The following is a 23654-nucleotide window of genomic DNA, read 5'->3' as shown; positions in this document are numbered from 1 at the left end:
TTCTCTTTCTTTAGGGACATCCAGGCCGCCGGGGACCCCTGGGGGAGCCAGGCAGACAAGGGAAGCCAGTAAGTTTGGGAGTTGTTGAGGATCTCTCTTTGGGGATCAGGGAGGAGCTCGTGCTGCTGGGGCTGATGGAGAAGTAATGGGGTAAGGGCAGAGATGGCAGGAAGGGTCCAGAGGAGGGAGGGGAAAGGATAACGAGGGACTTAGATGTGGAAGCTCCTCCCTGATTCTTGGGCTCACTGAGAGTGGACTCTGTGGTCTGCATCTCTTCCTCTTCCTTTCCTGGACTGACGGACTGTGGTCCTCAGGTCCTGACATCCTCCTTCCATCCTCCAGGGTCCCAAAGGAGACGTGGGTGCCTCCGGTGAGCAGGGAATTCCTGGCCCCCCGGTAACGTATTCCTCCTCCTCTTCCTTCTGTCTAGGACACTGGTGGGACCTTCCTGGCTGTTCCCGTGCTTAGAGACCCTAGAATCAGGGCCCGCCTGGGGAAAAGGAGCCCGGGCTCCCTCCCTGGGTGTGATGCTCCTATTTTGGCTGCGTGCCTGAGACAACTCGGTAGCTCTGGGCCTCAGCTTCCCCTCCTGTAACATAAGAGGGCTGAGTTAGGTTATCCCTGTCCCTGCGGCGTAACTCGCACTAGGACGGCCTTTGGGACCTTTCACCAGGCGCTCAGTTCGGCCGTCTGTGCCCACCCTGGCTGGGGCTTGGCACAAGGGGCAGGGGGGTGCCCAGGGCAGGGACTGGCAGCTCCTCCGGGGAACGAGACCAGGAAGATGGCAGCGCGGAGGAAGTCAGCACGAGCCCCTCCTCTGTGTCCTTCTGTCTTCACAGGGCCCCCAGGGCGTCAGGGGCTACCCGGGCGTAGATGGAGCCAAAGGAGAGACGGTAAGTGCTCAGAGACCCGAGACATCCGGGCCTTCTTGTACCCCCGGGGCTCAGCACAGACTTAAGGCACGTTCGGTGCGTTAAATTGTGATCATGATCATCCGTGCCCCCGGCCTCAGGTCCGATTCTGCTCAGAGCTCCGCGAGAAGCCTAGGAAACGGCATCAGTATCATTGATCACGGTGATACTGTCAGAGAAAACATCCCGACTGGGTTTGTTTCATCTCTACGGGTACTTCTTTGGGATAAAGGGAAACTTCCCTGACCAATCGGCAGTTTGGAGCGTCTTAGGGATGTGCCAGCGAGAAGAACCTGAGAGATGGTTACATCAATACTCATTCCATGATTAATAGAGGTTTCATGGGGCGGCCATAATGCAGAGCGCCAGGCCTAGAGTCGAAAAGACTTGAGCTCAAATCCAGCCTCGGAGCCAATCACTTCACCCCGTTGGTCTCAATTTCCCCACCTGTAAAAAGAGATGGCGGAGGAAATGGCCGACCCCTGCAGGGCCTCTGTCAAGAAAACTCCAAATGGGTCGCAAAGAGTGGGACATAACAGAAAATGAATAATAAACAGTTATTGCAACATGACATTCAACAAGAATTTATTAAATTCTTGCCTGGCCCCTTCAGAAGCGCCCCTCCCACAACTCCCTCCCTCGGCCACAGACAGGTTGGAACCTCCACACTGGCTCTGGTGGGAAAGCCGGGGCGCCCTCCGCTCTGAGGAACACTAACAATGATGGTGACCCTCTCCACAAACACACTAAGTCTGCCAGAGTCAGTAAGGCTGGCGCGCTGCTGGTGTCCCCAGCAACAAAAACCGTATTCGTAACTACTGCCGCATGGAAAGCCTGTTGGGGCAGAGGACCCGGGTCCAAATCCCAGCTCAGTCACTCACCGGAACTCAGGACTTTCACTGAACATGTCTAGATGGCCTTCGCCTCCTCGTCTGTAAAATGAGGGACTAATTAGGCGAAGCTCCATCTGGGGACCTTTCCGGTTCTGAACTGCTCTCCTGGGTCCGGGCTGTTATTAACCCTGGTCTTTAGACTCACGTTGATGTCAGTGAAATGGATGGTGATGTGTCCCCTCCCTACTCTAGGGTCCCCAAGGCTACAAGGGGATGCTTGGGTCCATCGGTGCCGCTGGGAAGCCCGTAAGTCCTCCCCACTGCCGGCCCTCGGCTCTTGGCCTTTGCCCCCTGCCCCTGGGGACACGCTGAGCTCTCACTCTCACACCTGCCCCTGGCTAGGAGAGGCTTTCTGGGGGTGACCGGGAGGGCTGGAGGCGGGGGGGGGGCCCACTGGGAGGGGGACAGCTCAGCACTGCCCACTCTGGGCCCCTCTCTGTAGGCTGTGCAAGGTCCCCCCGACAAGCTTTGTTTCTCTCTGCCTCCAGGGTGAGGAGGGTCCCCGGGGACCGCCAGGCAGAGCTGGGGAGAAGGGAGATGTGGTAAGTCAGCAGCTTCGTGGGTGTCTCCTGCCCTCTCTCCATCTCTCTCTGTGGCTGGTTTTGTTTTTATCTCTCTCTCTCTCTCTCTCTGTTTTTGTTTTTGTCTCTGTCTCCGTCTCCCCCCCCCTTACCTCCCGCCCAACCTCCCCAACTCTCCCCCCTCCTCTCCCCTCCCAGATCTGTGCATGTGTCCCCTGTGGCTACCTGCGGTCAATGGGGATGACAGAGTGCACACGTGCATTTTATTTGAAAAGAGCCCCGGCTCCAGGGCCTGGAGTCCTGAGCACCAACTGTTCCCCTGGCGAGGCCTAAACAAGTCACAGACTCTGATAAACCTCAGTTTCCTCATCTGTAAAAGGGGGCAGCGACCGAGGGGAGGTCTCTTCCAGCTGGAGATCTAGGACCCCTCTCCTGCACAGATGGATTCTGGGAGGGACCTCCCATACATAGTCTGTTCTGAATGGAAAGCTGGACACACCTGACTGTGGGGGTCACACAGGTGTGCACCCACAATGCACTGCAGCTACCCGCACTTGTTCTGTGTGGTCACTGCCTGAAGCCGGGCGGCACCATCAGGACCAGGCACGGGCCCAGCTGGACAGCACAGGCTGGAAGGACCCGGAGGTCCCAGGGGCTCCTCCCCTGTAGTGGCGCTCCTTTTCTCAAGCTCTCCTGGCCTGGGGGGTGACCAAATGGGGAGCCCTGAATGCAGGACTCGGGGCTCCTCAGCCACGCTCCTCCCTCCAGATGCCATCAAACCGCAGCCGAGTAACAGGATTAGGGACTTTAAACATTCCTAGGCCGAGGAGAGCGGGGACGGGAGGTCGGGGACACAGGGAGGGGACGGGAAGTCACATGGAGTCTCCCTGGTGTGCACTGGGGGGAAAGAGAAGGGGTAACGAGACTCTTCTTCCCTGGCTTTTGCAGGGCGGTCAAGGTGTTCCAGGCCCCCAGGGAAGTGGGGGACCCAAGGGTGAGAACGTAAGTACTCTAGTTGGGGAATTCTGAAGGGGGGTCAGACCCAGTGAGCCCCCCATCTGAGAAGGAACTCAGACTTATCCATATGGAGAAAGTGGTCAGAAGACCTGCACTCTGGTCCCAGCTTTGCCGATGTTTCCATGTGGGGCTTTTGTCCTTTGCCTTCCCCACCCTGTGCCTCAGTTTCTCTATCTGTAAAATGAGGGGGTTGGATCAAGAGAAGGTCTGTTGCTCTAAGGTGTGCGTGCTCATAGGGAATGCTTTCCTTCCCTTCCCTGCAGGGCCTGCCTGGCGTTGATGGCAAGGATGGGACACCTGGAATTCCCGGGGTGAAGGTAGGGGAGATGTGGCCCAGGGCACAGAGAGGGAGGGTTCCTCGGGCCTGGGTCAGCGTCTGCCTTCCCCTTCACGAGGCTGGTTTGAGGGGGGACCAGGCCCAGCCACGTTAAGCACAACACCCTTCCTCCTCACCCTGGAGGGCCCCTAGCCAGGGGCTACAAGCAGGCAAGTCATATCTGTGGCCATTCCATCCTACAGGGCAGTGCCGGACAGCCTGGGCGGCCTGGAAACCCCGGTCACCAGGGACTGGCGGTGAGTATCTGTGTCAGGGCCCCTTCCAGCTCGGGCCTCAAGCCTCAGTTTTTCCTCTGTGAAATGGGGTGGAATGGTCATGAGGATCTCTTACCGACCAGGCCCCTAAAACCTCTCCAGGTTCTCTACGGTCCAGGGACCTTCTCAGCCTTGAAAGTCTCTCCCAAGTCTGACATTCTAGGCTCCAAAAATCTTTCCACTAAATCACACAACCTGGACATTTTCATAGGATTATGCTCAAAGCATGGTGGGAAGCTGTGAATAGAGCCATGAAACTGAGCCAGAGAGCTGAGTTCAAATCCTGGCCCTCTTACTTGTATGATGTTGGACAAGTTCCTTAACCTCTCTGGCTTTGGGAAATGAGACTAAATGACCTCTACTTTCCTTTTGCATCTCTATATTGGGACCCTCAGAGGTGGGAGGAAGGAACCTTAGAGGGCATTTAGTCCAACTGGCTCCTGAGCGAGGATCTTTTTTTTTTTTAATTATAACTTTATATTGACAGAACCCATGCCAGGGTAATTTTTTACATTATCCCTTGCACTCGCTTCTGTTCCGATTTTTCCCCTCCCTCCCTCCCTCCATCCCCTCCCCCAGATGGCAAGCAGTCCTATATATGTTAAATATGCCACAGTATATCCTGGATACAATATATGTTTGCAGAACCGAACAGTTCTCTGTTGCACAGGGAGAATTGGATTCAGAAGGTAGAAATAACCCGGGAAGAAAAACAAAAATGCAAATAGTTCACATTCATTTCCCAGTGTTCTTTCTTTGGGTGTAGCTGCTTCTGTCCATCCTTGATCAATTGAAACTGAGTTAGGTCTCTTTGTCAAAGAAATCCATTCCATCAGACTACATCCTCATACAATATCTAAGCAAGGATCTTTAATTTCATTATAATGAGTTTTCTTTGCAATCTTACATTTTATTTTATGCATTGAGAAGAGGCCCATAAGTTTCACTGGACTGCCAGGAGGGTCCATGATACAAAAAAGTTAAGAACCTCTGAATTTGGTGATCTCTACTATTCACAGCCCTAGTAATACAGGGCCTAGAGCACTGGACTTGCAGTTAGAAAGATCTGAGTTCAAATCCTAATTTGGATACTTACTATTTGCAAGGCAAGTCACTTAAGTTCTCTAAGACTCAGTTTCCTAATTTGTAAAATGAGGAAGTTGGTCTGAATGGCCCCTCAGGTCCCCTCTGGCTTTCTATCGATGATCTCATGATTCTGACCTGTCTCTCTGGCCTTCTCTCTTCTTCCTGATCCTTGTCCCAAGGTTGTGTCTTTGGGGATGACCTGGAGCCTCCCTTTCAGTGGGACCTTTATGCTCCTTTCTCTCTACAGGGTTTGCCAGGTCAACCAGGGACTAAAGGGGAACCGGGAGACAAGGTGAGAGGACCCCCACTGGGGATATTCTGGGAATGGAAGGGAGAGGTTGGGAGCACTGGGAGACTCTGAGGCAGAAGGTTCCTAGGGCTAGGAGGATGCTGTGGGATCAGTGGCCCTAGGACTGAGCTGCTCTGATTGCTTCCTCCATAGGGTGAGCCTGGCCAGAGGGGCTTCCCAGGATTGTCTGGCCCCCCCGGGAAACCGGTGAGTGCCCCTGCCCACGTCACTGTCCCCAGCGGGCAGAGATTTGCTGCTTTATGAACTCCTTTCCAACCTTTGGGACAACACACAAACCATTAAAGAGACGAATAAAAGCAGAAGGCCAGGATGCGGGAGTATTATTACCTGCCCTGAGTAGAGCCTGGGAGGGAAATCAGCCCCGAGAGCTCTGGCCTCCGGCAGCATGGGCCGATTAGTGCGGAAGGGCTTTCTAGCGGTCACTAGAATCCTGAATCTGCAGACAGGAGGACTTTGAGTAGCTGGCCAGTACCTGGAGGAGTCACTTAATCTGTAGGTGACTCAGTTTCACCCTCTGCACCCTGAGGCAGTTGGACCCAACAGCCAGTAAGGGCCCTTCCAGCTCCATATGACTCCGTCAGGCGGGATTCTGAACTCAGGCAGAGCAGGGAGCTGGCCCAGGCACATGGGGGGCAGTCCCTGTGGCACTAACTGCCCCGCCTCTGTCCCCCAGGGTGAGCCTGGGCCTCGAGGAGAAGTCGGCCCCCAAGGCATCCCAGGACTGAAGGTAAGGGGGAGTGGGTCAGGCCCCCTGTCCGTGGGGTCTTTAGGGAGGCCCTCCCCGGAGAGGCCCAGCAGAGAGAGCCCGGAGGGGCCTCGGAGGATCTGAGTGCGGGTTCGGGCTCCTACTTAGTAGCCACAAGGCTGCGGCAGAAGCGCCCGGCTCTGCTTTCTCACCTGTACAATGGGACCACCGTTTATGCGGCTTCCTCCCAGGGCTGTCTGGGGAGCAGTGGGGTGTGCAGGGAGCGTCTCAGAGCACTCCTGTTGCTCCCGCCGGGAGAACACGGATGAGCTGCCACAGGCAGGGCCCTGAGCCGCATCTGCTCCTGGGTTAGGGAGGGAGCGGCAGGGCCGTGACGGGCCTTTGGGCACTGACCCTTTCTGCTCCATCATCTCAGGGGGACCAAGGCGAGAGAGGCCCCGTGGGGCAGCCAGGCCTACAAGGGAAAGCTGTAAGTGTGAGCCCTGCCCAGGCCGGAGCAGGGAGAAGGGAGGGCTAACATCAGTCCTGAGGCACAGCCCAGGGTGGGGGGAGGAGGGGGCACACCTGGCCTTGGGGGTATCTTCCAGAACTACTCTCACCCCAGACCTTCTTACCATGGGCCTTTACCCAGGCCCAGGCCCAGGACTTACCCATTCCTTTCATTTTTTTCTCCCTTCAGGGTGCCAAGGGGGAGCAGGGGCCTCCAGGGATCCCGGGGCCCCAAGGTCTGCCAGGCATCAAAGGAAACAAGGTAACAAACGGGCCCCAGAATGTGGGGACACAATGAGGAAGCCAGAGGCCAGGAGCGAAGAGATGGGGCAGGGATGGAGTCAGGATCCCAGACTGGAGAGGCCGGGGACAGAGGGAGTCGGAGCTTCTCAGGAGATGCTGGAGGGCTCCCGGAGGACTCTGGTAGAGAAGCTGGGGAGACGGGATCAAGGATCATCCATTCCCCATTTTTCCTTTTCCAACAGGGCTTCCCAGGGAAGATCGGTGCCAGAGGCAGTGGTGTGAGTACCTGCTCAGCAGGGGAGAGGCAGGGGGCTTGGAAGGCATGAGACCCTCACCCAGTCTGTGCCTTTTCTCAGGGCCTTCGGGGTCAGTGATGAGCAGTAAGAGCCCGGATCCATTGCCCTTGCCCCATCTCCTCTTACTGCTTGTTAGAGATGCTCCTCCTTGACCGTGGCTGTCCTGGGCTCCTTGGGTACCATATTCACCAGCATGAAGGGAAAATCTCCTGGCCTGAGTTTGAGATTCTACTTCCAATTTATTCACCATGTGACTCTAAACCATTCACTTATGGAGATATTTGTACTCCCCACCTCTTGGTCATGAAAGAAAGACTTTATGAATTGTAAAAAGGAAGAGTGATGAGTGCTACCTTAATAGTGTGTCGTGTGAGATGCCAGGGGTCCCCATTCCTCTCGAAGGATGGTTTTGTTTTCTTCGCTGCAATACTTCCAGCTGCCACCAGGAGGAGCTTTAGTGCACGCTACTTTAGTGCTTGCAGCTCCAAGGCAGGTCCCTGGCTCACCTCTACTTTCAGAAATGCTGTATTGGAAAATGGTAGCACTGGCAGAGGTGGGAGTAGGGGAAGCTCGGCCCCAATTCCCTCGCCAACTGCCATGCCACCTAATTGGGTGTTTCCTCCTCAGGGTGATCCGGGTGTGGAAGGTCTCCCTGGGGAGAAAGGAGAGAAGGTGAGCCAGTCCCAAGTCCAAGGATATGGTTGGTCCCTGAGAGATCCCGAGGGCAGGAGGGACCCACATCTCAGTCCTGGGGTCCAAAATGGCAAAGGCATTGGGAAGAGGGAGTTTGATGGGGTAGGGGAACTAGGGTAATGGCCCCAGGAGTGGGTCCTTATGGCTCCCATTGCAAAGTGTTTTTTTTTTTGTTTGTTTCTTTTTAGGGAGAATCTGGAGAACCAGGACCCAAGGGACAGGTGGGTGCCCATCAGACCCTCTCTCTGCCCACTCTGCCAGCTCCTCTGTCTCTTGTCTTTTCCTTTTTATGCCCTCTTCTCTTTATTTCTTTCCTCTTCTGCTCAATATCCTTTGGCTGCTTATAAGGGTGTGCTGACACCAGCTCAAAATGGCTTACTAGAGTCAGTTGTTAAATGATGAATCCGAGCAGTTACACATCAGAAGTTGGCAAACACTACAAATCTGGACTAGATTGTTTTGTTAATTGTCTAGATTTAAGAAAATGATGGAGAAAATGTTAATAATGCAAATGAAACTTAAAAGTGTATGGTATACACATTTCTCCCTTCCCTAAAAAGCTGGTGGTTAAACATTTAATAGCACATTCTTGTTTCATGTTCTTTCTGAATTTAGAGTAGAAGGAGCACTGGAGAACATCTAGTCAAATACCATAATTTGCAGATAAGAAAACTCAGGTTTAGAGAAGTAAGTGACCTGTTCAGGGTGACACATAGAATAAGGATGATTTTAGGCAACTGATTTACTTCTGGGTCTTGGTTAGCCCTTCATTTCCCTCTTTCTGTCTCTTTTCTTTACCTTGTTTCCTTCAAGTGTTGGGGATGGAAATGAAAAGTGAAGGGTCACACTGAAGCCTACTCTGACTTTGTTATTTTTCTCACGGTCCCCACCATCTTCTTGTCCCCTCACAGCAAGGCATCCGTGGGGAGACAGGCTTCCCAGGTCCCACAGGGGATGCAGGAGCCCCTGGAGTGCAAGGTTACCCAGGACCTCCAGGGCCTCGAGGGATCACTGGAGAAAGGGGTATCCCAGGTTTGCCTGGAAGACAAGGCGTAGCGGTGAGTTTCCTCCTAATCTTTGGGCGGGAGTATAAGACAAACCGAGGACAAAGCCACTAGTCTTTCTCAAAGAACTTACATAGAGAGCAATAGAGAAGTGCAGGCAGTTTGTCTCTGAGGTGCTTGGAGATCACCGGAGAGGAAGGGCTAGATCCTGCAAGCCCATCCTGAGGATAATATTGCATCCCAGCTGATCTCTGCTCTTTCAGTGTCCTCACCAGTATCTCTTTTGGGCTTGAGCTACGGTATGAGAAACTGAAGTCAGTTGCTCAATAAACATTGATTAAACAGCCACTACACTGTGATAAGTGCTAGGGCTACAAATATGAAAAAGAAAGGCAGCCTTTTCCCTCAAAAAACTCAAAGCCTAACGTGAAAAACAACACATAAAAAGCAGAAAAAAGGAGAGAGGGAGAAGACGAGAGCTGGAGGAAGAAGATGGTGGCCAGTCCAAAGGAGTGTACCTGGTGGGGAAGGAGGAGATGGCTGGTCTGGGAGCACTCTTTGCCCTGCCCTGCAGCCCTCCCCTCAGATCAGATGGAAAGAACCTCTGGAAGAGAACAAGACTGTGGGGTCTCCTTCAGGGGCTGGAAGAAGGGGCTTTTTCAGTGCAGGAGAGGTAGAGGAAGGGCTGGGTCTGCCTGGAAGCAGAAAGGGACAGGTAGTTTCCTTGAAGTGACAGCTTCTGTGACTTCCAGGAGGCTGCCAGGGCTTTGGGCTTGAGAACTTTGGAAACAAGGGAGCATCTCATTCCCATTCCTTTGTTCTTGGTTTTCAGGGCCGGGATGCCAGTGACCAGCACATCGTGGATGTGGTGCTGAAGATGATGCAAGGTGAGTGAGAGGGAGGAGGAGTACCTCCCTGCCAATGCGGCTGGCAGTGTGCTGGGCACTTCGCCAATATTTGATTTGACTCTGGGATGACTGAGTGGGATCTTGAGCCCTTCAGAAGGACAGGCCTCCCTATCACCCTCTCCCACAATGGTCCATAATCCAGTTTCTTCAGTTGTGCTTTGTAACCCCATATTGGGTCATTAACTGAATGGCGGTTGTGAATTTTGATTTATTATCAGTAAACTATTTAGATGCCTATTTTATATACCTATGTGCCCGGGGTCATGTAAAATATTTCTTGGACAAAAGGAATTGAGAGTGGAAAAAGCTTAAGACTCTCTTTCAGAAGGCTCTGACTGGGTGCCTTTGGGCAAAGGCCTTGTCTAGCAGACTCTGCCCCTCTCTTGGGCCCATTTTTTCTGTTTCATGGAATCAGTGATCTGTGAGTATCTGGGGGCATCATCCACATCAAGGCGAGTCGGGCACCAGCTTCCCCACCCTTCTCTTCTCCTTGCTTTCCAGAACAGCTGGCTGAAGTGGCAGTGAGTGCCAAGCGAGAAGCCTTGGGTGGCGTAGGGGGAATGGGTCCCCCAGGCCCCCCAGGCCCTCCTGGATACCCAGGGAAGCAGGGTGCACATGGACACCCAGGCCCCCGAGGCATCCCTGGTATCATAGGAGCTGTGGGACAGATCGGCAATACGGGGCCCAAGGGTAAGTAAAAGGACCCTGCAGACTGGAACCTTGGATGGGCTTCCAAGGGCCACAGGTAGGGGCGGGTATATGGGAAAGGGCCCTGTCAGCAGCCTGCTTTGTGCCAGGCACTGTGCCAACTGAGCGCAGCTGGACTGGTCCAGTCTTGGCTCTGTCATGACCTTTTTGGGGCCTGTTTCCTCACCTATAAAATGAGGATAAGAATTCCCTCTCTCCTACCTAACTACTCTCTCTCAGGGTTGTTGTGAAGGAAGCATTTTGTAAACCTTAGATCCAAAAAAATGGAGCTAGAAATAGTCTTTCCTAATTTCCCCAGGTGTTAATGCCCACCTACCAAAATCCTAATGTGTTCATTTGTGCATAGCCTATATTTACTATAAGGCATGTTGTATCCCCAGTAGAATTGAAGCTGCCGAGGGAGAAATTGTCTCACTTTTGTATCTGTATTCCTGTCACCGCACAGTATGCAATTCCCCCCCCACCATGCATGTTATATAATAGGGGCTTTAATAAATGCGTTCTAAAAAAAATAGTGACAATAAGATGATCAATAATAGTGTAGAGACCATTATAGTATAGGGTCATTTTGGCCTGAACAGCATTAAGGTGGGGAGGAGGATGATAACCGCGTACTGTAATAACCAGAGAAGCTGGCCCGAGAGCCGCTACATGTCCTGCGCTCATCCCAGGCTTGGGGGGGCCTGTGTGTAGGTCTCCCTTGTGCTCCCCGGCCTCCCCCAGTGCCTTCTCTCCTTTCTCCTTCCAAGCTTTCCTCTGAGGCTCATCTGGGGCTTCTTGCTTGGAAGGGAGAGCCCTCATCCTCAGGAAGGGCCCTGGGCTCTGCACCTCTCCTTGGGGTCCTGGTCTTGGTCGTGTTCCTTCCTGGTTCTTGAGCTCAGAGAGACTTCTTTTTTTTCGGCAGGGAGACGTGGAGAGAAAGGAGAAAGAGGTGATGAGGGTCGCGGGCATCCAGGACAGCCAGGGCCTCCAGGAATCCCAGGTAAGTGCCGAGGGTAGGAAAGCTGTCTCGCTCCCAGGATGTCTGGCTTCTCCGATTCACAGCAGGGTCAGGCAGGACCAAAGAAAGAGGACATGGCAGGTGGGGAGGGGGTCCAAAGGACAGGGCAGGATCAGCCCAGGAGGAATCCTGGAGAAATTTCTAGCCAAGCCGGTTATCCAGGCAGGGTCCACAGCCTCAGTTTCCCCCCCTCTGGGCAATGGGATGTCCGAAAAGTGCTTGGAAATCTGGGGACAAAGAACAGCTTAAATTGGGGTTTGATGGGATCCTAATGCTCCCCTTCCCCCAGGACTTCCTGGTCGGCCAGGCCAGGCCATCAATGGCAAAGACGGAGACCGTGGATCACCGGGTGCCCCAGGAGAGGGCGGTCGGCCTGGTCTGCCTGGCCCTGTGGGGCTCCCCGGCTACTGCGACCCTGCAGCTTGCCTTGGGGCCTCAGCTTATGCTTCGGCCCGCCTCACAGAACCAGGGACCATCAAGGGGCCCTGAGAAGGCCAGAGCAACAGGGGTGGGCCCTGTCTCCCTTGCCCAGTGCTCACCCACCCTCTCGGGGAGATACCTAGTCCCCTGGCCCAGAGGACACCGGGGACACAGGGGTTCAGCAGACTGGTAGTCTACCTTGAGCATCTTGGGAAATTCCAAATGAAGAAACCTTGAGGGGGAAGAAGAATCAGGTAGACTCCAGGACTCAAAGGTTCGGGCGACTGTTTCTTACCTTGGATCTCAAACTTACCCCCCTGGACTCCCACTCCAGATAAACATCTCCTTCCCCCGCCCTTCTCTCCACTCCCCGTCCTCTGGACACACTGGATGGAGGGAGGGAGGCTCCTGGTCTTGGTCCCTTTTCCAGGATAGACTGGTCACCCTGCTCTTGCTCACTGACATTCTGGGGCAGAAGTGCCCTCAGACCAGCAGTTCTCCCTCCTCCCCCTCCAGCTCCGTGAGATTATTTAAATACGCCCCCTTCTTCTCCATCCAGAGCTGGGAATACCTGGCCAGAGCTCTGCAGATCCAGGCTCCCCTGCCCACAAGGGGATGAGATGGCAGAGGCCGGGGCTCTTAGGCCAAAGGCTGCGGCCTGCAATGGGGGTGGGGTAAGAGTAAGGGGCTACAACTGGGGAGAGTCCCGAGCCACCGGAAAACCGCAGGGAGTGGTCACCTTCAGACTCCTAATGTGCACACCTGCAACACTGTACAATAAACGGCCCCACCTGCCCAACCAAGCTGGAACCCAGCGTCTCAGATCCTGTCTGACAGCAACTGGTGTGTGCTCATGTCTCTGCCAGTGCGTGTGTGCTAGTAACGTGGGCTTTGGGGCAGGGGGTGGGGGGGAAGGCATCACCGGCCCATGGTGCTCCTCAGCCAGCCCCACCAGCCGCTGTGGGACCTCCGGGGGCAGCAGGCGGAGTTCTGACGGCTGTGGATAAGCTCCCTTAGCCGGGCAGTACACTTTCCAGGGATGTCCACCCTGATAACGAGGCTGACACAGGCCTTGCTGGAGCCGGCTCAGCTTGGGAGGTTCTGAAGTGAAGTGAGGGAGAGGAGAGTGTTAGACTGACCCAGCCTGAAGGTCCGCAGAGCCGCCATGTTGGCCCTGTCTGCTTGTGAAACCTGGGCAGAACCAGGAAACTGAATGGCTTCCACCCAGATGGTCTCAGACGTCTGAAGATCCCCCTGCAGGAGGAGAACCAGACACAGCACTAAAGTGCTAAGCATTCAAACCATGCTGCAGAGAGCACAGCTCCTCTGGGCTGGGCACACGGCTCAAGTGCCAAATGTACGCTTGCCAAAAAGATTATTTTATGGAGAACTCACACAGGGCAAACCAGAGCCTCAAGGTTTCTCTTAAGAACTTAAAAAAGATTGTATGACATGGGAGACACTGGCACAGGACCCCTAGCATGGCGGCCCCCATCAGAGAAGGGGCTGTGCTCTCTGAGCAAAGCAGAACTGAGTTAGCTCCCTAGAATCGGGAGATGTGCAAAGTTAGAGAAGCACCTGGACTGTTCACAGGGACTATCTGGGTCTGACCTGCGGCAGAGCGTTCCGAGCTCGGATTGCTCTGGTCGGCCACGGTCTGACCCGCTGTAACTTGACTCTAACACAGTGATGTCATTTTGGGAGCTGGGTTTTAAAGGATGAATGAGAATTATCATTATAGTATCTGGAGGGGCAAGTGAGGCAGACAGGTAGAGAGGGAGCTGACTTCATATTCAAGAGAACCTAGATTCAAATCTGACTTCTGACTCATAGTGGCTCTCGAACCCTGGCCAAGAAAGTCACTTACCCTCTTAAAGACCCTCAGCAACTTTCCACTCTAAACTACAGAGCAGGTATTGGTGCTCCCTGGTGAAGGGAGTTTCTTTTCTCTCATAATTAAATTCTCTAATAATGAAGTCTAGACCCAAGGGAAAACAAGTATCTGATATTCCTAGGTTTATACTTGAAGGTTTACAGAGCACTTACACACCCTCATCTCATGAAGTAGGTACTAGAAGGCAGTGGGATGAAACACATTCTGGGGGGCAGTATATTAACTAAAAAAATCATAAATTAAAATTTCTATATTGTATTGTATTTTCTTAAATTTAATGAACAAAATTTAACTTGGATTTGTTCTTAATTACATTTCTAGGGCCCTGAGTTATCAGCAGCAGGTATTATTGACGCAGAATTTGAGAGTTAAATATTACCTCACTGGTCTCCAAATCCAGGTTATACTTAAAAAGAGTCACCACTAGGACACATTAGATTGTTTATTTCCGATTTACAAATGAGAAAACTGAGACTCGGAGAAAGCCAGCAGGTAAAAGGGAGAGAGAAGACATTCCAAGGAAAGGAATAGGATTAAGGAAAACAAAACCAAAAGCACGGGACATGGGGCTAGATGGCCACTGAAGTCCCTTCCAAAGTTCAAATTCTATGGTTCTGCATCCTGGAAGCCATGTAAAGAGAGAGAATCTAGTAGGGGAGATGGTCACCAGTATCGATTGTGGTACAGTGGTCAAGAAAGCTGAAGACTGAAAAAAGGTCATTGGATATGGTGATCTTAGGGGTGGAAGGAGAGAGTAGCTGGTGGTGATGTTAAAGAGGCATCAGGTATATGACAAAAGTTAACCTTGAACGCCTTATATCATCTATACCAAATTGTATACCTTCTCAATCAGGTGGAAAGGGGAGGGAAACAGTGAGAGAATTTGGAACTCAAAAAATGTTTTTCAAAACAATAATATTCCACAACATTCATATACAATAACTTATTCAGCCATTCTCCAACTGATAGGCATTCACTCAATTTCCAGTGTCTTGCCACTACAAAGAGGGCTGCTACAAACATTTTTGTACACATAGATCCTTTTCTCTCAAAAAATTTTTAAGAATTTTTTCTTTTAAATAAAATTTTATTTTTTCCAATTATATGTAAAGACAGTTATTTTAAGATTCATTTTTTCACATAAAATTACGAGTTCCAAATTTTCTCCTTCCCTCAAATCTTCTTTCCTTAAAACTAAGCGATTTGAGAGAGGTAAAATATATAAAACATATATTCATATTAGTCATGCTGTGAAAAAAAGAGCAAAAGGAAAAAAAAACAAAAAAGTGAAAATAGTATTCTTGATCTCATATTCAGACTTTTATCAGTTCTTTCTCTGAAGCTAGACAGCATTTTCTATCAAGAGTCATCAGTATTTGTCTTGGATTACTGTAATGCTGAGAAGTGCTAAATCAATTATAGTCAAATTTTACACAATGTTGCTGATACTGCATACAATGTTCTCCTGGTTCTCGTCACTTCATTTTTCATTAGTACATGTACTTTCCAGGTAAAAAAATAAAAGATTAAAAATTTGTTTTTACATGTAATTAGAGGAAAACTATTAAATAAAAAAGAGGTTATCAGTGAATGAGAAGAGGACAGTAGATGGGACAGAAGTTGATTGATGATAGAAAGGCTGACGAAAGGCATTTTTAGAATTAGGAGTTTTTCCACACTCAGAAAGGAACTATTGAAGGAAAGACTGAAGCTATATGAGGTCACATTTTAGAAAGCCATAGTCTTAAGAGTGAAGGGAGAGAAGAAATCATGGAATTACTTGAGACATTTCTAGATCAAATATAAAATTCTCTCTTTGGTATTCAAAGTCCTTCCTGTCTTTCCCACCTTCTTGTATCATATGTCCCCCTACACATTCTGTGAACAAGTAATAGTGCCTTCCTTATGCTTCCTTAAAAAAAACCAGAAATCACATCTGTGTTTATTTCTGAGCACCACATTTTAGGGAGGACATGGACAAATTTCAGAACATCCAGAGGAGGACAACCGGAATGATGAAGGACCTTGAGTGTGTGTCATTAGTGGACTGGTTGAAAGAATTTAGCCTTCAGTTTATGAAGCTTAGCCTTTAATTTATGAAAGGTTGTTTGTTACATGGAAGAGGGATTCAACACACTGTTTGGCCCCAGAAGAGTGAACCAGGAACAATGGATTCCTGTTCATTGCTGCAAAGCTTAGGCTTAACATCAGGAAAACCGAAGAAACAAAAAATCTCTAACCACCAGAGCTGAATAAACCAGAAGGACCTGTCTTCTTTTGTAATGAGCTTCCCTTTATAGAAGACTTCAGGGAAAGGATGACCACTTGTCAGGTAGCCAGAATTCTTTTTCAGGGACAGGTTGAACTAGATAGTTGCTTAGCTCTTTCAGTTCTGTGATTCTGTAATTAGCCTCTCTAAGGATAAAAAGGCACATTTATGAGAGTGAAAGTGGAGGAAGGGGAATAGAAGAAAAGGCTGAATTGCAATTTCAAGGGCAAGATCAAAAGATGCTAGCTATGTGTAGCCAGAGAGGTAGAGGAAGCCATAAAACTGTGAAGAGGAGGAGAGAGGGTCTATTTTGGGCAACTCTAATTACCTGTCGAGTGAGTTCTCTCACTAGCTTCTCCTAACTTAAAAGTTTTTTGTTTTTTTAATTACCACCATATTAAATCTGTTTTGCCATTCACCTGTTGTGTGATCTTGGGCAAATCATGATTCATCTCTCCGAGTTTCATTTCCCTGACTTATGAAATGAGGAGTTTGGACTGGATTCAACTTTAGGTTGATGAAATGACCCTGGAAAAAACAGTGAATTTGGGACAAAACGTGATTTGAAATCTCGGCCCTTTCTAAAGCTGGCTTCAACCTATTATGCATCCTTTCCCTTTGTACACTCTTTGATCCAGCCTTCTTGCTCCTCCTTCTAAATTGGATTTCTTATTGTTTTTCACACACAAGATTGCATCTTCCATATCCATATCCAAGTCTTTGCACTAGCTCTTCCTCATGTCTGCAGAGTTTTCTTCTTACCTCCATCTCTGAATCCCATTTCCTTCAAAGCTCAGCTTAGACAACATCTTACACCCTGAGACCTTTCCTGATTCCATAAATTGCTTCTGCTTCCTTCCCCATAAAAATTACTTTGTGATTGGTCCATTTGCATTTGCCTCTATGTTTATAAAAGCATATTGTCTCCTCTAACAAAATGTAAACTCTCTGAAAGCAGGGACAGTTTAATTTTTATCTTTGTGTCTCTACAGTCTGATATGGTACCTGACATTTATTAGGCACCTAATAAATGCTTGTTGATTGAAAACAGCACAAGACGGCCAGTAACCCAGGTAAGAATGGCTCAGTTTTGCCTGTTGTGGTTATCTCTGAGCCCAAAGCTGTTAATCATGGACCAAACAAAGTCAAATGCCTAAAGATTAGCCTTGCCCTGAATGCACAAAGGCATAAAGATGTTGGGGAGATTAGTAAAATTAAATAATATAAAAAAGGCAGAAGGGCTAACACTCAGTTGAAGGGATAGTTCACACAAGCTTTCTCATCTCCTTCCTCCATTCCTTAAACCTTACATTATAACTTCTCTTCTCCAGAATATTTCTCCTACTCACTAAAGCTAATCTTATTTCCCTATCACCACCTTCTCTCCAAGGTCTTGCTCCAGGGATCATTCTTCTCTGTCTCATCAGTCTTTCATCTCTTCCTCATTATTGGCTTCATCTTATGGGTTGTGGTCTTCCCTGAATGACAAAGAATAGCCTTCCCTACATCCTAATCATCTAACTAACATCCCATTGCTTTCCTTCCTCGATTGCTTAGCAATGAGAATGCCGTCTACCATGCGTTCATTTACTTCCCCACTACCTAACCTCTTCTCAACACCTTGGTATTCTGCCCTCATGAAGCCACTGAAATTGCTAAGGTTCCTGATGACCATCTGATTGCCAGATCCAAGATTTAGGAAAAAACAACAACAACAAATCTTAAAGAGATTCCTTGACTTGTTTATTTTTGGAAGCAATGACCTGCCAAGAGTCACAAAGTTTGTATCTGGGGCTGGATTTGACTTGACTCAAGGGCCAATTCTCCATCCACTGCACTACTTAGCTTACCTTTTTTTATATTGATAATCACACTCTCCCACTGGATATCAGCATGAGAGATGGCACAATCTCCTTGGTGTTCCTTAAAGTCCTGTCCCTGGATTTTACTGTGCTCTCATTTATTCCCAGTTTTAACCATTATAGAGGTAATTCCCCAATCTAACTCCATATCCACTCTTTCCCTATTCCCATTGCCATTAGTCAAGATCTCATTATAATTATTGAAATAGAAGTCTCTCCTCTAAAATCTTATCTTTGTCCTACTGCCAGAATGGTGGTTTTTTTTTTTTTTTTTTTTTTTTAACTAGGCCTGGACATGGTATGCCTTAGCTCAAAACTCTTCAGTGGCCTGCCAACTCAAATTTAAACATTAAAATAGAGAGGCTAAGTGATTTGCCTGGGATCAGTGACTAAGGCAGGATTTGAACATAGGTTTCCCAAATCAGTGTGCAAGCCCAGAGCCCTATCCACTGTGCCATCTAGCTCTAAACATGCTCCTCTGTCTCATCTCTTCCTCTGTTATCACTGGTATCCATGAGGGCCCAACTCAAATTATCAGCTCCTTCAGCAAATCTCACTGGATTCTCATTCTCTTGATAATTGCCCCTTGGGACTTGCACAGCACATGGGTAACTCTCCAATGCTTTCATCATTCAACACTTTATTATAATTGTGTTTGCAACCCAATTTCCTACTAGACCATGAGCTCCTTGAGGATGGCTCTTAAATTCTGCTTTTCCCCAAGAGATCTGCTAACCATAAAGTATTTGTGAGCTTTCAATCAGAAGTTTTATCAGAAACTTCTATTTCTATTCAATTTAATACTTTTTGAAGTGATGACAATAAAGAGCCCCATAGTAGGCAGTGGGGATACAAAGCTGGAAAAAATGGATCTTTACTATCCAGAAGTTTACAATTAAATGGGGAGACAGGGAGAGAAGACACATGACAGGTGCACATGCATATGAGATAAGATACAAAATTTTGGAAGAAAATTTAAAGAGAAGAAACTCCTAAAGAAATGTAACTGATAAATGAAAAAAAAAGAAAGAAAGAAATGTTGACTGGGCTGGGGTCTTGAACAAGATGTCACATACAGTCATGCTGCCAGGCTAAGGATGGGAGATGGGAGAGGGAAGGGATTCAGAGGTAAGGCACAGGGCAAACCTTAGGGAATGGTGGTTATGCTTAAGTAGTTGATTGGGAAGGCCAGGTCAGGAGCAACAGACTGAATGAATGGGAAGAAGATCGAGTGATTCAGTAGGCATGAAGGAGGCTATGGGTATAATATTACAGCTGAAGACAGGAGTTGTATACCATATTCTTGCAAGTTCACACCAGTGTGATTTAGCACAAAATCCTGAAAGACTGGGATCCAAGACACTTACGTGAACTGATGCTAAGTGAAATAAGCAGAACCAGGAGATCATTATACACTTCGACAACGATATTGTATGAGGATGTATTCTGATGGAAGTGGATTTCTTTGACAAAGAGACCTAACTGAGTTTCAATTGATCAATGATGGACATAAGTAGCTACACCCAAAGAAAGAACACTGGGAAATGAATGTGAACTATTTGTATTTTTGTTTTTCTTCCCGGGTTATTTTTACCTTCTGAATCCAATTCTCCCTGTGCAACAAGAGAACTGTTCGGTTCTGCAAACATATATTATATCTAGGATATACTGCAACATATCTAACATATATAGGACTGCTTGCCTTCTAGGGGAGGGAGTGGAGGGAGGGAGGGGAAAAATCGGAACAGAAGCGAGTGCAAGGGATAATGTTGTAAAAAAATTACCCTGGCATGGATTCTGTCAATATAAAGTTATTATAAAATAAAATTAAATTAAATTAAATTTAAAAAAAAAGACTGGGATCCAAGTAATTCTCTTTGAAATATACCTAAGGATGGAGTTTAAATTGCTTCTGAGCAGAAAGCTTTTGGATGATGGGCCCAACGTATTATGTCATACACACTGCCCTTGACCTTACTTTCTCCTCAATCAGGCTGGTATCACTCCTTTGCTTTGACAAATCTCTAGAGTTGCTTCCTCTCCATCTTTTCACTCCCCTGAACCCTTTGCAATATGATTCATGACTCCACAACTCAACTGAAACTATTTCCCCACATATTGCTAGTGATGTCTGCCAAACTTAAGTGAGTCTTAATCTTTATTTCTAAATAATGTTTTGAGAGAGTTCTTTCATGGCTCTCCTCTTAACTTAGCTGACCACTGCTTCAGCTCCTCTTCCAGTTATCCAACACGTTTCACCACCTGAGCAATAGTATCCATAACTCTGGCCTGGGCTTTCTTTGCTTGTCTCTTATTTTTATGCTATTGATTCCTCTATAAACCCAAGGAGACCAATAAACACCTTCTCAGAGTGTTTGTTACATACATTCCTAATGAAATGCTAAATTTCAGTGAAAATGAAGATATATTTTCTCCCTTTATTCAAATTCTAGAATACCCTGAAATTTATCCTCAGGGGGAGTCATAATTCCTGCTGTAAGACATCTACCCTTTGGTAGTCTCATTGCTCCTGTGTTGTTTTTAAAAATCTATATTATCTAATCCTTATCTCTATGTGATCTCAATTTCCTCATCTGCAAATGCTGATGGTCATTTCCACCTGGATGGCCCTATAAGTGCAGCAAGCTCAGCTTGGAACACAATCCAAGCTCCCAAAACTCTCACCCAAGCTCATAACCTTGGACTCCCCTCTTTCTTCCATTTATCAGCTGTGAATTCATCTCACTTCCACCTCTAAAACATGTCTTGCACTGCTACCTTTCACCCTGTTAACAGACACTACAGTAGTTGTACTCATTATTATCCACAGTCCATCCTCCAGAGATGACACAAATCATCCTACTGGGGAATGAGCATACCTCAAAACTCGTGGGGGCCTTCTTATCTTCACTAGAGGAAAATCATTCTTTCAAGGCTGTCTGACTTAAATTTTAAGGCTCCAACCTACCTTCTCTCCCAAACTTATTACATGAATTTCCTTTGTAACTTACATTACAGCCTGGTCCAGTGACTTAGCTATTCTCTGAACTCACCATCTTGTATCTTCCTGCAGACCTGTCCCCTATTGCACTTCATCTTCACTTCTTGTTTTCTGAAGGCTCACATTCCTTCAAAACTCATTTCACAGAACTGCTTCTCCATGAAGCCTCCTTTCATTTTTCCCTTCTCCAGTACAGGTACAAGTATTCTCCTCCTCTTGGGTCTCTCTTTTGCAGTCACCACACATTAACTTGTAATATATTTATCTCTATACTACTTGTATCTGTCTAGTAGAAAATAAGCTTCTTGGAGGTATGCTATTTTAAAAAATATTTGTATTCCTAGCAGCTACCATAATGCTTTAACAATCGTTTGTACAGCAGGCACTTAACATTTAATTAGCTTAAATCCCTAGACTGCATCCCTAAACTGCTTAGACTTCTGCTGCCTGCTAAACTCCCTTTTACAAGTCTTGACTAACTCAATTCTCACTGTACAGCAGGGGAATAACATGATCAAAACATCTAAGAAAGCTTAATTTGGCTTCCAGGCAGAATGAAGTGGTTCTGAGTGGAGACACCAATTAGTAAGTTTGATGTTGAAAGCAGTCAGGCTCACAATCATTTGCACTGCATCAAAGCTGAGACAGTACAGGCTGAGCCAAGTAAAAAGAATTTACAGAGGAAGACTACGCCAGGGAACAGGGACTAGAGACAGCCTCAAGGGTATAAATCCTGGAGGGCCATTGCTTCTCTTCCGATAGTAGTCACCTCTTCACAGCAGTGCAGAGATTTGAGTCTGGGAGGTGGATAAAATATAAAGCCTTTTCAATAAATTAAAGATAGAATATATAACTTTCCATTGGCAATTTTTAATGTTGACTTGTGCTGGATTTAAATGTAAGTTTAAAGGCACAGGAAGAAGGGAAAGCCATGTCACTGAGAAGGAAGATAAGGGAGATCTAGAGGTATACTCCAGGAGGAATAAAACTAAAGAAGCAGCCCACTTGCTTTCTGCAACAAATAAGTAACCCATTACAACAGAGATACTGACTTCAATCATATTTTCTGGTGAAGAAGTCACCTCAAACCTCAGCTGTGCAAAATTTTACTGACAGAAATCTGAAGGCTGGTCCCAGCAAATACCCAGAATGCAGATATACTAAAGAAAAGACTAGACACAAAAACTTAGGGCTTCCTCAGGCATTGTACATAAGTGTAAGGAGTCCCATACACATTTCTTTTAAAATGTCAAAAGGAACCTCTTGGTGGGAGAGTTACTTTGAAATGAAAAGAGCTTGGCCACTGATAACTACTATAACTGATCTAAGTGGATGTTAAGTGTGATTCATATTGATTACTTCCAGAAGAAGGGGAGTGGGGAATCCAAATAAAGGAAGTTTTCTCAAAACAGGCATTACTTTTTAGTTTTTACTGTTTTCAGAGGGTTTCACCTAAATGCAAAAAGAAACCTGTCATCCTGGGGGAGGATGGGGGTTCTAAAAATCCTATTTTATTCTCTCCTCTCCAAATTCTGTTCCTAGTATAGATATGTAAATCTGCATAATATGGCTGTTTCTGCCCAAAAGAGGATTACATAGCTTTCCTTACTGAAGATCTAGCTGAAGTCAGGGATAAAAAGGAATTACAAATTCAAAAAAAGCTAAAGGTATTTTGAAAAATACTACCGATTTCCCTAATATGGTACATACTTTGCCCAAATGACATTAAATTTTTTGTCAACTGTGACTTTCTATATTGTGAAATAGATTCCGATGAATAAAACCCAATAAAAAACAATAAACAAAAAAAAAGTCTTAGACTGCCCACCTAAATGTGGATATAGGAACAGAAGTCAGAAGTACATTTATAACCATATTTCATCAGAACAATGTCAACTGTACTGACAAATACCTTCCTCATTATTTAAAACACTGATTGGTCAGTCAGATTAAATATGAACAATTTTAACTATTTAAAAATTCAAGTTTGGTGTGAGCACAATGATTTGGGACCATGGTGTCAGCTCTATAGAAAGGCTTCAGAGGAAGGGACAACTCCTCCAAAGATTTGCCCAAAGTACTCAATGGGCAGATTCAATTACAGGTATGAAGATGAAGGGGGTAAATTATATCATCAAAAGTAAAGTAAAAATACCTTTATATATACATTATGTTTTTAAAGCTCATCCAGTGTTGTCCTTTTTAAAACAATTGATTATTCCAATCAATTTTAAAATGGGCTCTAAATGCATTTAAATTGGGGTACCAACCTCCACCTTAATTCTTTTCTTTGAAAAAAAAAAAAAAAAGTAAAAACATTAAGAGCTAGAACATGCTGCCAGGATGGAAACGTTCAGAAACTTGTCTTCAAGCACAGACCCTGGGCATCTCAGTCTTGTTTTGAATCCTGTAAAGCTTGAAGTCTCTCAAGTAGTGGAGGATGAGAATAATGCCACATTGAAAATAACCAGTCAGAAACAGGAAATCCCAAGTTGTCTTTGTTTAGTTTGATCAGCGCTGAATATAGGTCCTTAGCCTTTCCAAGTTTCTTGGCAAATGCATCTGCTTGGAACTCAAATCTTCGACTCAGTACTGTGAGACAAAAAGAAAGTACCTGAGGGAAAGAAAGGGAAGTGATAAAAAAGTTACTGAAAAGCAAGACTTTTGCTCTCACTGAATATTTGGTGAAGTTGAGATCACAAAGGAAGTAATAATGTGGGGCCTGCACATGAGACAAACAGGCCTAAATAAAGATAAATGAAATTCAAGGATCTGGAATTTTAGTGGGTATCTTTATAAAGTAATGATAACCTTACATTTGAGAACATCTCT

At 47.2% G+C, this 23654-nt stretch overlaps 2 protein-coding genes across 2 annotated transcripts in view; one reads left to right on the top strand and one right to left on the bottom strand.

The window, feature by feature from the left end:
- The window catches only part of COL9A2 (collagen type IX alpha 2 chain), a 29138-nt gene extending 16532 nt beyond the window's left edge, over nucleotides 1-12606 (top strand). The window contains exons 13-33 of the mRNA XM_051987779.1: nucleotides 15-68; nucleotides 343-396; nucleotides 840-893; nucleotides 1997-2050; nucleotides 2293-2346; nucleotides 3274-3327; nucleotides 3606-3659; nucleotides 3862-3915; nucleotides 5267-5311; nucleotides 5462-5515; nucleotides 6003-6056; nucleotides 6451-6504; nucleotides 6715-6786; nucleotides 7010-7045; nucleotides 7691-7735; nucleotides 7945-7977; nucleotides 8668-8814; nucleotides 9593-9647; nucleotides 10170-10358; nucleotides 11281-11358; nucleotides 11666-12606. Coding sequence (XP_051843739.1) covers nucleotides 15-68; nucleotides 343-396; nucleotides 840-893; nucleotides 1997-2050; nucleotides 2293-2346; nucleotides 3274-3327; nucleotides 3606-3659; nucleotides 3862-3915; nucleotides 5267-5311; nucleotides 5462-5515; nucleotides 6003-6056; nucleotides 6451-6504; nucleotides 6715-6786; nucleotides 7010-7045; nucleotides 7691-7735; nucleotides 7945-7977; nucleotides 8668-8814; nucleotides 9593-9647; nucleotides 10170-10358; nucleotides 11281-11358; nucleotides 11666-11865 — 1494 coding nt within the window. The 3' untranslated portion in view covers nucleotides 11866-12606. The remainder of the gene's footprint in view (nucleotides 1-14; nucleotides 69-342; nucleotides 397-839; nucleotides 894-1996; nucleotides 2051-2292; nucleotides 2347-3273; nucleotides 3328-3605; nucleotides 3660-3861; nucleotides 3916-5266; nucleotides 5312-5461; nucleotides 5516-6002; nucleotides 6057-6450; nucleotides 6505-6714; nucleotides 6787-7009; nucleotides 7046-7690; nucleotides 7736-7944; nucleotides 7978-8667; nucleotides 8815-9592; nucleotides 9648-10169; nucleotides 10359-11280; nucleotides 11359-11665) is intronic.
- A 1508-nt stretch (nucleotides 12607-14114) lies between these two features.
- ZMPSTE24 (zinc metallopeptidase STE24) overlaps nucleotides 14115-23654 on the bottom strand; it is a 53734-nt gene continuing 44194 nt past the window's right edge. Inside the window, exon 10 of the mRNA XM_051987774.1 lies at nucleotides 14115-23436. Coding sequence (XP_051843734.1) covers nucleotides 23212-23436 — 225 coding nt within the window. The 3' untranslated portion in view covers nucleotides 14115-23211. The remainder of the gene's footprint in view (nucleotides 23437-23654) is intronic.

Source organism: Antechinus flavipes, chromosome 3 (assembly GCF_016432865.1).
Source record: "Antechinus flavipes isolate AdamAnt ecotype Samford, QLD, Australia chromosome 3, AdamAnt_v2, whole genome shotgun sequence".
In the NCBI taxonomy this organism is placed as follows: Eukaryota; Metazoa; Chordata; class Mammalia; order Dasyuromorphia; family Dasyuridae; genus Antechinus; species Antechinus flavipes.
Note: the sequence above shows the minus strand (reverse complement) of the source record. Positions and strands in the feature narration are given on the sequence as shown.